The sequence below is a fragment of the Pantherophis guttatus genome, chromosome 2 (genome assembly GCF_059756535.1).
Source record: "Pantherophis guttatus breed Tessera chromosome 2, ASM5975653v1, whole genome shotgun sequence".
NCBI classification, from domain to species: domain Eukaryota; kingdom Metazoa; phylum Chordata; class Lepidosauria; order Squamata; family Colubridae; genus Pantherophis; species Pantherophis guttatus.
The window spans coordinates 194,449,802-194,463,756 of record NC_142064.1 but is presented as its reverse complement, the minus strand read 5'-3'; the positions used below and the strand labels follow the sequence as shown (position 1 = coordinate 194,463,756).

Genomic DNA, 13,955 nt, shown 5'->3' with positions numbered 1-13,955 from the left:
AGTTATTTAGTGAGTTTTGCCTCATTTTACTATCTTTCTTGCCACAGTTAAGTGAACCGCTGCAGTTATTAAGTTGGTAATATGCAGGGGTGAAATCTAAAATTTTTCCCTACTGGTTCTGTGAGCGTGGCTTGGTGGGGGGGGTGTCCTGTGACTAAGTGGGCGTGGCCAACTCAATGTCACTCACAGCCACGTCCACTCAGTCACAAGACCCTCCCCCACTAAGCCACATCCACAGAACCTGGTAGGAAAACATTTTAAATTTCTATTCTGCCGCCCGCTCACCACCCGCTCTCCCTTCGCTTTGGGTCGGGGGCTGGGGCCCAGAGACGCGCCATTCACCCAAAGCCCCAGAGCTGCCGCCAGCTAAATGCCTGCCTCAACCAGGTCGGGGAATGCACCATTCCCCGACTCCAGCCTTGCCACGGAGCCGCCGCCCGCTCACCCTTCGCCACACAGCGTGTCCTATTCCTTACCTTTCTCCTGCGGCTGCTGCCAGGGAAGGCAAGCGCCCGAAAGTTACCAGAGCTGCTCTCCTTCTTGAATGTGCCGCCACAATAGCTGCCCTGGTCCATGCGCTGGCTGTGCAAGCGCACACCCACCCTGCCACTGATGAATGAATGAAATAAACGGTGTGCGCTTGCGCAGCTGGTGCATGGACCAGGTCCGATCTGGTCCGATCTGGGAGCATTTCACCCCTGGTAATAAGGTTGTTAGGTGAATCTGTCTTTCCCATTGATTTCATTTGTCAGAAAGTTGCAAAAGGTGATCACATGACCCCACGACACTGTAACCATCATAAATACATGCCAGTTGCCAACTGTTTTGATTATAATTATGTGACCATGGAGATGTGTATAAATGGCAAGTCACCTTTTCCAGTGCTTTTGTAACTTTGAATGGACACTAAGTAAAATTGAGAACTAAAGTAAAAAAAACTGAGGAAAGTTTTACATTTACATGCTTATTCAGCTCATTTGCTAGAACCTCATTAGACATAATTATAGATACCATCTTCATAGTGGATGGCACACTTATATAAGCTGATGTTTTCCTGAAAGCCATTCCAAAGGAATCCATTGTGTTCATTTAGGAAAGAATAACAATGAATATATCATTTATGTCTATCAAATCTAAATGACCGCAAAGTATCTTGTCTCTCACTGTCATGCCAGCAGCCAATTGAATTTCTGAAACACAGATGTGGTAGTCTTATAATTAGGGCACGACACTGGGGGCCAAAATAACATGAGCTGTAATGTTGATATAAGAATGCCTTTGGCTATCATAAACATACCCCCAATGAGAATCTTTTTAGTATAAACAATGTACAAGACCTCAAAAGAAATTTGAAAGGTAATCTTTGCAGGTGAATGATCACCAAAGAAAGTTCTTTTGAATGCACATACTTCTATACCTATTTTGAAAATTTTTCACAGCTTATGTCAAGTTAGACAGATCTCTTATTTTGGGGTTACCTTCCTTTAATTTAAGTAATATCACTCAAAGCACAACATACAGTGATACATACAGTGTTATTTAACTTAAATTAGGAACAAACAAACCCACACACAGCCAGAAACCAATGTTGTTCCCAGCAACACCTCCCTCCACCTGCCGTGATAAATAGCTTTCCGGTGCAGCCCATCAAGATGGCTGGGGCCTTCTCCTGAGTAATCTGGCAGATCTCCATTGCTCTAGTCTTTTCTCTGCCCTGTGTGCTTTCGGATCCACCATGGAAGTCAACTTCTCCTCCTCTTCACTGACTGTCTGCCCCTAAAAGCTGATCCCAGCCAAAGCCCCCTGTAAATCTTTTGGCCAGCTGTTCAGTCATTAATTAACCCAGTTCCTGACATGCCAGGAATGAGCTCACCCTCCCTTGAGCTGACCTCCGAAGAAGAATCTGAGGAGTCGTCAAAGGGAGATCACAACCATCAGTGAAGCCATGTCTAAGCTGGGATTCTTAACCTTTTTAATATATATATATATACATATTCAGACACAAAATCTAGTTAATGAGTGTAAACACTATTGTTAGAGAACCAGTAACTCTCTAATCCCCTGGATTGTCAAAAACTCTCCATTTTCTTCTATGATGAGCAGTGTTTTGCTAGCATTGACCAATCTATTTGTTGCTTTTATTGTCCTTGGCAGATTTAAAAAAAATGCTTCGGGAGACATCTGACCATGCACAGAGCACCTGCCAGCAACCTCTTCAATCAAACAAGCCTTTGCCTAAGATCAAGCTGGAATAATGGAGGGTAGCCTTACAGCAGTTTGTAAGGAAAGATACAGTTTGTTTAAGAAGATGCTGACAGGACCTGCACATTTATATCCTGCCTTTTATTCAGGAACAGGAAGGGGATTTTTATGGGGATTTCTCATTTTACCCTTAAAACAAACTTCTGAAGTACTTGGGACTGAGAGAAATAAGCTGGTTAAAAATCGCCAACAGGTTTCCATAGCTGAGGGTGGACCTGATCCTGGATCACTTGGTTGTAATCCAGTGCTTTGATTACTACATCACACTGGCTCACACGTTAAGTACATGAGGAATTTCTTATTTATAAGGAAACCCATTATGTGAACCCATGATATTAGAAACTACATGAAAGTGGATGGCCCAGATTAATTTTTGTTTCTGAATATGGAATCTGGAGAACTTTATGCAATATTTTATATTAGAGAAGATGGAGTGAAAATCATATTTTATGACATCGTAGAAGAATTTCATTGTGACTCGAGAATTAATAGGGTTAAAAGACAATAAGAATATTCCTTCTTCTTAAGGTGGGCACTACAAATTTTAAAGAAAACCTGTCATATTAAACCTGTGGGACCTCTTCATATATACATGTAAAAAGATCTATAAAAGATTCTGCACTAGAGTTCATATTAAAAATGCAAATACAATATTTTAAATCTTCTGATAAGATTAGACTCTGTGGGGCAACTAATTTTCAACACACCAGGTTTACATGGGAGCCACATTCAGTGTTGATACTACAGTGTTATCTTCACCAGGTCAGATGCACTGCCTTTTCAGGGTTAGAATTCAAAACAGCAATAATCCATAAATGCCACTTCTACTGCTCTGAATTTTGTCAGGTTCATTAAGGTCTTCGTTCACTGAAGCTTAAAACATTCTCTGAAATTTTGGGCAGGCACTAGAATTACCTGATAATTACTTACAATCATCAACATTTTATTTGCTAGGACATTAAATCTTGACCTTTAGTTTCACAGCAGTTGTTTGAAACAATTTAGATTGCAGGGAAATAAAACCTTGTGTGAAGTCAAACAGCTGAAATAAATGCCAAACTCATAAAAGTTAGCAATTCTGAGGCTCACATGGGTAACTTCGAGGCGGGGGAGGCTGCATTTCCCTCATCAGCTTTTCATTTCTCCTGCTGCAGCTTTCCCAAAATTGTTTCTCTTCAACTATGTGATGTTTATAATCCTAGAATCCAAATTACTCCAGCTACAGGACATGGTGATTGGAAATTCTGTGAGTTGTAATCCAGTGGGAATTAGGTTGGTGAAAGTTGCCTTAAATATAGCCTTGAGTCCATTTACTAATGGACTCATTGCAATCTTCAAATGGCAAGTGACAGTTTCTGAGACTTAACAGAATTTACTCACCCAGAAAATGGAGCAGTCATGCCAATGTATGCACAAGTCCTTAGTAACCAAGCAAGAATTTTATGTTTTGAGAGAACCTGATGCCACATTTTAAAGTTCCTGTTCCTATGCACTGGATCATTGATAATCTGTGTGAAACCAGGGGCAATCTAGTTTTCATCTACTGTTTTATGATATAGGAAAAGCTACTAGAATATAATAATGACTCAAAAGCCAGAATATGGAAGAATCACAGTAATCCTTCTGGAAGTGGAAGTGGTCAGGGAATCACCTGTTCTTGGGTTACATTTGGAAAATACTGGAATTATGATGTGACACACACCTCTTGTTGAGTGTGGAACTGAGGAACAGGCAAGATTTATATATGCTTCAGTCTACTGCAGTGTTTCTTAACTTTAGTAGTTTGTAGATGTGTGGACTTCAACTCCCAAAAATTCCCCAGCTAGGATGGAAATTCTGGAAGCTGAGGTCCACACATTTTCAAACTGCCGATTTGACCAGAAGCGTCACGGCGAGACAGTCGGGGAATTAGTAGGCTCTGATGAGCTCCGCGAAAACCCGGACTGACGAACCGCTGCCGAGGGGTCTTCGGACCAGAACCATCCTGTAGGGATGGGGAAGAAGGAGAGGCACCTCGGAAGACCAAGAAGAACAGGCAAGTTCCTCGAAGGTCAGAGGAATCTCTCTCCGATTTGGCGGTGGAGGCACCAGCCATTGCGGCTGTCAAGAAGCTGGGGCAACCGGACTAAGTAAATAAATAAATAACTTTATTGTCATTGTAAGTATATACACAGTATACCCATACAATGAAATTCACTTAACACCCAAAGACCAGGTCCAACACACATAACAATCCCCAAACACACTCCCACCCACCACAATTCTCCACCCCTAAACCACCCAAACATCCACACCACAGATCAAGTAATACTGTCCAACAGCTCACTGATGGTGGCCCTTTAGTTCATTGTTGAGTGCAATTATAGCTTCAGGATAAAAACTATTCAGAAAATGTGTGGTCCAAGTTTTAATTGTTCTGTATCTTCTGCCAGAAGGCAACAGTCCAAAAAGATTGTAAGCAGGATGGGAAGAGTCTCTGAGAATGTTATGCAATTTTCTCAAACAGCGAGTTTTGAAGATGTCATCCAGGGCTGGTAGCTGGAGTCCGATGATATTCTGGGCAGTTTTAATGATTCTCTGTAGAGCTGCTACAGAGCTGCTCCCACACCATGCAAGAATGCTGTATGTCAGGACACTCTCAATGGTGCTGCGATAGTAGACAGAAGTAGATGCTGAGATAGATTTATCTTCCTGAGCATTCTCAGGAAGTACAGCCTCTTCTGTGCCTTCTTCATAAGCATGTTAGCATTCATAGTCCATGAGCAAGAGCGGTGAATGTAACGGAGTTTTTGAAGCCGGATGAGTGACAGCCAACCCACAGGCAAAGTAACAACAAATATTTTTTAAAAAAAACCTGAAACCCCCAGCGTAAAAATAGCGGCTAATGGGCATAGGGGAAGAAAAGAAGATGTAAGTGGAATTTAAAGGGATAAAAACCTGAAAAGAAAATTGATTTTTGAATAAAATTATTTGGAAAATTTTAAGAATTAGAACCCCAAAATTGGCTAAAGGATTGGAAAGAAAATAAATAGATCCTTTCTTTTTGAAGGCTAAGAAAAATTGAATATTAAGCCCTGCAACAGAAGTGCTGTATACCTAAAGATAAAATAAAGGAGAAAAAAAAAAGAGGGGAAAAGTATTGTTTAATTTGGACTGGACTATAAAATTGATTTGTAATTTTCAAAGAAGAAAAAATAAGTTAGATTGTTAACGAGGATTGATACAAAATGGACACTCTGTTAAACAATTAAGAGAATTGTAGAGAGACATTTTCAGGAGAAAAAAGAGAATTGCAATTTGGAATCTTTGTTTTGGAAAATTTTGAACTACACCAGTGATAATAGTCCTGAGAACTTTTGGGGAGGATTGCTTTGTCTGCAAGCAGCTTGACTTTGGAAAAAAAAGAGGAAAACAACGGGACTTTTAAAACTGGAACAATATTAACCCAGAAAGAATAAAATGGCGCAGAAAATTAGAGAAATGATGGAAATGATATACTCGTGGAAAGCGGAAATAATTACAATATTACATGGAGAATCGAAACTTGAGGATCCAAAAATCAAGATAGAAAATGCTGAAGCTAACAAGGAAACAAAAATGGAGAAGCAAGACACAGAGATTGAATATAAAGAAGAAGACATAGACAATGAGATTAATTTTAGAAAAATAATTGAATATGTAAATAGTAATAATAAAAAGGAGGTTTTTAGAAATTACATTGGGATTAACAATGGAAAAAACAGAAAGGGCAGAAAGAGACAAAGAAGGGAAGAAGGGTGGCATAGAAAGAATATAAAAAACTTAAATGATTACATTTTCAAACTGCCAAGGTGTCACAATACATTTCCAAAGTCGATGGAGTGTTTTCAATCCAGAACTCCTAATACCTCTAGATCCAACACAGACTAGAGCTCTGCAATTTCTCCTTGACAAACTGCACTTCCAAATTTTTTGCAATTCCCTGGAGCACTGTACTCTTGTCCATTCACTGAAAAGACATTGCTGTCTCCTGGAGACATCAGCGTGTTCAGTGCTGATGCACAGAAGGAGAAAACCTGTCTTGAATCAATGTATGTACAGCTACATGAATTAAGGTTTTCTTTTTGCAGATGCCTGCAAGATGCATGGGCTTTTGCAGATATTGACATTTCAGTGTTGTTGTCAATACACACTCAAATGCATGCCTCAATTTAGGTTACAATTGAGCCATGAATTTTGATCATGAGTTGTTGCAGTCGTAAATAGAGTTACCAGTTTGGTACAACTTGTTTACAACAGTTGTTAAGGAAGCCACTGAGATTGTTAAATGAATTGCATGGTTGTAAATCAGAATCCAGATTATCCAATGGGTGGTTTTTTGCCAGACAGAAGCAAAAAACAATTGCAAAACATTATCATGTGACTGCGAGCACTGCAACTGGGCAACAATGTGACTTAGTTGCCAAGTGCCTGAAATGCAGTCCCATGGCCTTAGAGATAATGCAGCAATTATAACTCTGAGGATGAGTTGTAGGTAAGTCCTTTTGAATGCTCTGTAACTTTGAAAATTGAGACTACTGTTCATCATTAAGGTTCAGTTTGCATCATCTACAACCCATGTTATTAGAAGTAGTCATCAGCTTATGACCACAATGGAGCCAAAAATTTCTGTTCCTAAGCAAGACAGTTGTTAAGTGCATTTTGCCCCATTTTATGATCTTTTTTTGCCACTGCAGTTAATTGTTAATTGAATCATGAAGTCGTTAGGCGAATCTGGCTTTCTCCATTGACTTTGCTTGTCAGAGGTTGGTCACAAATGGTCAGGACATGACCCTGGGAGAGTGCAACTGTCATAAATACATGCCAGTTGCCAAGCAGCCAAGTTGTTGCTGTTGTTGTTGTTGTTGTTACTGGGTTTCCCTGAAAATAAGCCGTCCCCTGAAAATATTTAAATGCATGTGCAGCTGGTCCCCACCATTTCCTCTGGTTAGGGTTAGGGAGACAGAGATGGAAATCAGGTAAAATGGCAAAAGGATCCCCGTCTTGCTCCACGCGCCCCAAAATAATAAGACCTCCCCGAAAATAAGGCCAAGTGCTTATTTTGGGGTTCAAAAAAATATAAAACGGGCTCATTTTCGGGGAAACACGGTATTATTATTATTATTTTATTGATTTTCTATTAAATACATTTCTTAGTTTTTTTTTTTTTTTTTTTTTTTTAATTTGATTTATATGCCGCCCTTCTCCGGAGACTCAGGGCGGCTTACAGTGCGTTAAGCAATAGCCTTCATACTTTTGTATATTTATACAAAGTCAGCTTATTGCCCCCACAAACTGGGTCCTCATTTAACCTACCTTAGAAAGGATGGAAGGCTGAGTCAACCTTGAGCCTTGGAGAGATTCGAACCAGCAGTAAATTGCAGGCAGCTGTGTTAATAACAGGGTGCTTTAAACCACTGTAGTACCAAGGCTTATTAGTAGTACCAAGGCTTATTAGTGCTTAATAAACATCGTGTTGTCTGGGTACTTAATTTACATAACAATATAGATTACATTCTTAATTTCCACCTCTTTTTTCCAGCCATTGGTAAAATAAATTCCATGTTTGATAGTATTCTACATCCTCTTTCTGTTTAATTTTCAATGTCAATCTATCCATTTCTGTACAATTTAGTATCTTCTTAACTATTTTATAAAGTATTTAAAAACACATTTTATCATTTGTGGTGGATTTGTAACAAAGCAAAAAAAAAAAAAAAAGGGGGCAAAGATACAAAGGTGGTTAGAAAAGATAATAGGGAAATATATACATTTTAAACCTGAACTGTTTTTATTAGGTATAATATCAGAAAATCTTGATAAGAAAAGTATGTATTTAATATTACATGTCTTAACAGCAGCGAGGATTATTTTCGCACAATATTGGAAAAATGAAGATATACCGCGAGATGAAGAAATAGTTAAGAAGATACCAAGCAGCCAAGTTTTGATCACATGTACATAGGGATGCTACAAGGGTCATATGTGTGAAAAACGGTCATAGGTCACTTTTTTCAATGCTGTTGTATCTTCAGACTGTCACTAAATGAACAATTATAAATTGAGGACTATCTCTACAGGAACTCAGTTTACCATGCAAACTTTTTTTGATGCATTTTTTAAAATGTTAACTGTTGGAGGCTGCAGTTGAGATACCCATCAGGAGATTATTAGTCATTACATACTCGTTACAATGGGGAGAAAAATTAATTCCAAATTCTGAGGGAAATTACTGCAGATGTGACACAGAAGGAAAAACAAGTAACAACGTAAGAATTCTGTGTCTCATTACACTGAAAGCAATAAAAAGTACAACTGGCTAACAGATGGGAAGTAATATAGGGTAATAATAAGGAAAATAAAGAGATTTATCCTTGGTTCATTTTGCAAACACTGGTAGTAAAACAAATGTTTTACCAAGAGTTTCTTTACAATTTTCATGGTATCACAAATCACTGAAATGAAATTAACTGAATTATATACTGATACTGAAAACTCAGCTGTTTATATATACCAATGCCTGAAGCCCCAGCCTTGTATTGTGATAGAAAGAGCATGCACATACTGGGATTTGCATTTGCTGGTTCCCCTTATTTTGAAGACATATATATTGCAAAGGAGGGATGTGGTGGCTCAGTGGCTAAGATGCTCAGCTTGTCGATCGAAAGGTCAGCAATTCAGTGGTTCAAATCCCTAATGCCACGTAACGGGGTGAGCTCCCATTACTTGTCCCAGCTTCTGCCAACCTAGCAGTTCGAAAGCACGTAAAAAATGCAAGTAGAAAAATAGGGACCACCTTTGGTGGGAAGGTAACAGTGTTCCGTGCGCCTTTGGCGTTTAGTCATGCCAGCCACATGACCACAAAGACGTCTTCGGACCGTGCTGGCTCTTCGGCTTTGAAACGGAGATGAGCACCGCCCTCTAGAGTCGGGAACGACTAGCACATATGTGCGAGGGGAACCTTTCCCTTTACCTATATTGCAAAGACTGTACAGAAAGAGCCTATAGCAGTGGTGGGTTGCTCCCAGTTCTGTCCGGTTCTTTAGAAACGGTAGTAAAAGCGGTGGGAGGCTCTGGCCACCCGCCTGGACGTCATAATTGATGATCTGTGCATGCGCAGAAATGCTCCTGTTGCAAACCGGTAGTACAGGTAAGTAGAACCCACCCCTGGCCAATAGATATGTATAGGTGTAATGCTGACCTTCTGTTTCCACAATTATTCTATCAACATTTTCACCTTGCCAGGTAATATTCCCTACTTCAGTTACTAACATGCTAAATACAAAATGGGACAAGAACATGAATTAATATATGCTTTATAATGATTACTGGATTCAAAACTAAGCTGAAGAAACGATATCATTGATTCTGGATTTTAAAAAGGAATTAAATCCTATAGTAAATAATCAGAAGGCTTTCTGAAATACCTGGCATTCATCCTGTTCAGTAAAGATCTACTCAGCTTGCCTGAGTGCATTACAAAAGCTCTGGATTTATCAAGCCAGTCTCAACTTGTTTATATGATTATGGACTAAGTGGCTCTGAAGATAAGAGAGATAGTTAAGGAAGAATAGAAATCTATCTTTCATTCTATTTTCTTTGTGGTTTGCTGGTGGGATTGCAAAAACACCTGCAATTTCTTTGGAAATTATGATTTATATGACAGTAATCAAAACTGATATGCCTTTCACAGTAGAGTAGCTATGATTTTTTTTAAAAAAATGAAGCTTTTTGAACCTGAAATTAGTACTGTATTGCCCAATAATGCAGATAAAAGAATAAAGTTTGGGGTAAGAAAGCTGTTGACAAATGTCTGAAAAAAAATACTTTAAATAATCTTACAATAAGGAGTATGGGGCAGAAAATAATTTACTGGCTCAGAAACTAATTTCTTAGACATATTACCTGTTATCCAAAGCATATAAAGAAATGCTTGTATGTAACCAAAGAAGGGTAGGAGGTTGATAAATAGGACCAAGGAATTCTAAACTGATGGGCCAATTTAACCAAATGTGTTAATTAGTTCTCCAAATTAAGGTTTATTTGATTCTCTGCTCAGATAGCAATTTTTAATATGATTATTGTACAGATTATTTGTTCTTTCAGGTCTTTATTTTTTGTTTCTAACCAACAGAAAATTGCTCCACTCCTGTTTCCTGACAGCCTTAAAGTCAGGGAAGTCTGGAGTTGCAACTCAGCCTCCCAACCTCAAGGCAATGAGTGTAATATTATTACTTCAGTGAAAAGAGTAGATTCTGTAATATTTACAAGGGATGAGGAGGTGGGAACTCAAAGCAGGCAGCAAGCTGATTGTGGTATCCCAATAGAAAATAATGCATTTGCACATGTTTCTGGGTCACATGTGTACAAAGAGAGCCTCAATTGTGCTCCAATCACTAACTTGCCTGTTTTGATTCTCCTCTGCAGGCACTTCTGGGTGAATTGGGTTTTTTTGTGGGGGCACATATTAGATGTTTTCAGAGTGGGAGTAAAAACAGCAGGGAATTAAACTTTTGCTTGCCAAGCAAAAATTTTTACCTCTTAGTTATGGCTCATTTCCCAACCTGGAGTTCACACAGAGACTTACGGTGTGATACATGTTCTGGAATTAATCTTTTAGACAACCACTGATATTCAAAGATAGGGAGAAAGTAGTTTATGGAAGCATTCTGTATTGCTTGAGCTTACCCATTTTACTTTTAAATCTGGGTTTTTATGGAATCCAAATTATTATTGCAAGGAACTGTGTACAACGAAAAGCTTTGTAAACAGGACAATCATACATATTACCTATTGAATAATTATCCAATGTTAGATACAGGAGAGAATCCAAAATTCCCCTTGTAAATAACATACCAGTGCATGAATTACATATTACTAAGAAAATGATTTTCTTTTGCTCAATCAATACCTAAGGCATGAATAATTTTGTTGTTTTTAAATAATCTACTCGGCAATCTTTTTGTAGATATGAAATTCCTTATTTGCTTAGCTATTTGTTGTATGCGTAACCGGAACCCTAATGTAACTCAAAACAGATACACAGTGTATACCAGATTGAATTTTACATTCACTATAAAGTTCATTTTTATTTATGTATCATATTTGTAAAGCTGCTCAACTCCATAGCAACTCTGGCTGGTGTACAATATTAAAAACAAATTTACAACCACAATGAAAAAATTATGTAGACCATGTGGATATTAAACAGGAAAAGGGACACATCACCCATTAGGGTCTCATGTCAATCTCTTGCCTGCTTCCATGGCTGATAGTATTAAAATCCACTGAAAGAACAGGGATTATCAGGACAGTAACATACCATTCTGGCTTTGCAAGAGGTCACCCATAAACTTTCAACCATGATGCTATCTGTGTACTATATCCTAACCTGAAATGAGGCTGAAACAGGCCTGAATAATCTGCTTCCCTCTGAAACTGCCTTTTTACCAACTCTCCTAAGAAAAGGAAGGTTAGACTGGGTGAAAATTGTCCACAACTATTGGATCCAGCAACAACCTCTTAAAGGAGAAACATACCACTAGTGAACTAGGCCTTCCTTCTGAAAAAGTGATATTACTGAATGGAATCTGAAGGCAGGACAAGAAGCAATAGATGGAAACTAATAAAAGAGAGAACCTAAAACTAAGGAGAAATATCTTGACAGAACAATTAATCAGCGGAACGACCTGCCTCCAGAAATTGTGGGTGCTCCAACACTGGTGGGTTTAACAAGAAGGTATATAGGGCCGTGATGGCGAACCTATGGCACGCGTGCTACACGTGGCACGTGGAGCCATATTAGTAGGCACGCCAGCTTAGCTCTGGGGCGCATGTGCGAGCCGGATTTTCGGGCCTTCTGGGCCCACCAGAAGTAGGGAAACAGGCTGTTTCCTGCGTCTGGAAGGCCTGGGGGGGGGGGGAAGGCCCATTTTTCTTACTTATCTGGCTTCAGATCCTCTCTATTTAACTGGGAAGGCCAAAAACAGCCTTTCCCACTCCCTTGGAGGCCCTACGGAGGCTGCGACTCCGACTCCCGGTGGGACAGGAAGTGACGTTTTTTGCTGTCCACAGCCTCCATAGACTCCTAGAGAGGCTCCTAGAGACTTCTAGAGAGGCTCTGGAGGCTGGGGACAGCAAAAAATGTCACTTCCTGTCCCACCAGGAGTTGGGAAATGGGCTGTTTCAGGCCTTTGGAGGGCCTTCGAGAGAGTGAGAAAGGCTGTTTTTGCTCTTCCCAGATAAATAGAGAGGATCTGGAACCAGGTAAGAAAGAAAAATAGACCTACCAGGCCATCATGTGCCAGGAGCGGGGGGGCGGGGGTTGAGTGTGCATGTGCGTGGGCACGTGTGCGCACGACCCTCCCCTGCCCCCCCGTCCTGGCACGCGATGGCAAAAAGGTTAGCCATCACTGATATAGGGTTTCCTGCTTGAGTAGAGGGTTGGACGAGAAGACTCCAATGTGCCTTCCAACTCTGTTATTCTGTTATTCTGAACCAATTACACACCACCAGAAAGAACCTCACAAATCAAAAGGGCAACGACCAAGCAAACAGGCAGTCAGGTTAACAGTCCTGAGGATCATGTCCACTATCTAGGAGTTTCACATTCAAACACATACCAAGTACCCACATAAGACTTCCTTCACCTCAAATGTATTGGCTTAATGACAGTCCAATTCTAAGTGAATCTGAATGATTTTATCTACCAGATGTCTAGAATATTCAAGCCAAGTCTGCCAAATACCCAATCCAAGTGAAAACTAAGACCAAGTGACAACTAAGACCTACCAGATCCATAAGAAATCCCAACTTTCTTATGGAACCCATTAGAGTTCATTTGTTGCTTGGGGTCTAATTGCCTGGGTTCATTTGTTGCCTCAGTCTTAACCCACTGAATGCCAGTAAGTGGTATACTTATCAGAGACTGACTGAAGAATGGCAAAGGACTGTTGGCTATGTTCTCCACTACCAGATTATATTTATATTTCCAAGATTTTTAATTTTCAACGGCAATGCATATGGTCAGTGCGAAGCAGTACAGTATCATACCTATAAATGCATTCAGCTGCATCAGAAAGGTAATGAAATGTATCACAAGACGAAGTTAAAGATTCCTGTAACTTGGACATTCAGTCAAGTCTTCTTTCTTTGCATCAATATTATTCTCGTGGCATCAAATCTGGTAGTTTTGCAAACTCTCCCCTCTCCCACCCCCCAAAAAAAACCTCTTCCAGTTTAATGTTTCCACTAGAAACATTAAAAATAGTGCGAAACGTTGACTTCACTCAGTGGTCTGGTAAAGGAGCAGTGGCAAGGTAAGTTTTTTCTTATCTCCAATCCTTCCAAAAACAAATTATTCAAGTAGTTCAAGCCAAAAAAGCTACATACATATACTGTAATTTTAAATTTCTCATGACACTTTCATGGATGAATTATGCATGTTTTCATTATTAAATGATGTTACCTTGGTGGTGTAAGTGTGTCCATCAGAACCACAAACAGAGCTGGCATGCGTCAGAGGGCATGGCTTGCATTTTACTAAATTAGATGATCCAGCCCAATGCCTCTGGGGCAGATTTCCTTTCTTTTGCCGAAGGCTGCGAAAGATATGGAGAAGAGAGATTAGAGACTGAAAATGACTCTTTGAGGTATCAGGCTCTACATAACTGAAA

General features: G+C 39.7%; 1 protein-coding gene across 2 annotated transcripts in view; it reads right to left on the bottom strand.

The window, feature by feature from the left end:
• The window catches only part of SPOCK1 (SPARC (osteonectin), cwcv and kazal like domains proteoglycan 1), a 524,574-nt gene that overhangs the window by 179,131 nt on the left and 331,488 nt on the right, over positions 1 to 13,955 (bottom strand). For both annotated transcript variants that reach the window (XM_060688539.2, XM_034403471.3), the window contains exon 5: positions 13,748 to 13,880. In XM_060688539.2, coding sequence (XP_060544522.1) covers positions 13,748 to 13,880 — 133 coding nt within the window. The remainder of the gene's footprint in view (positions 1 to 13,747; positions 13,881 to 13,955) is intronic.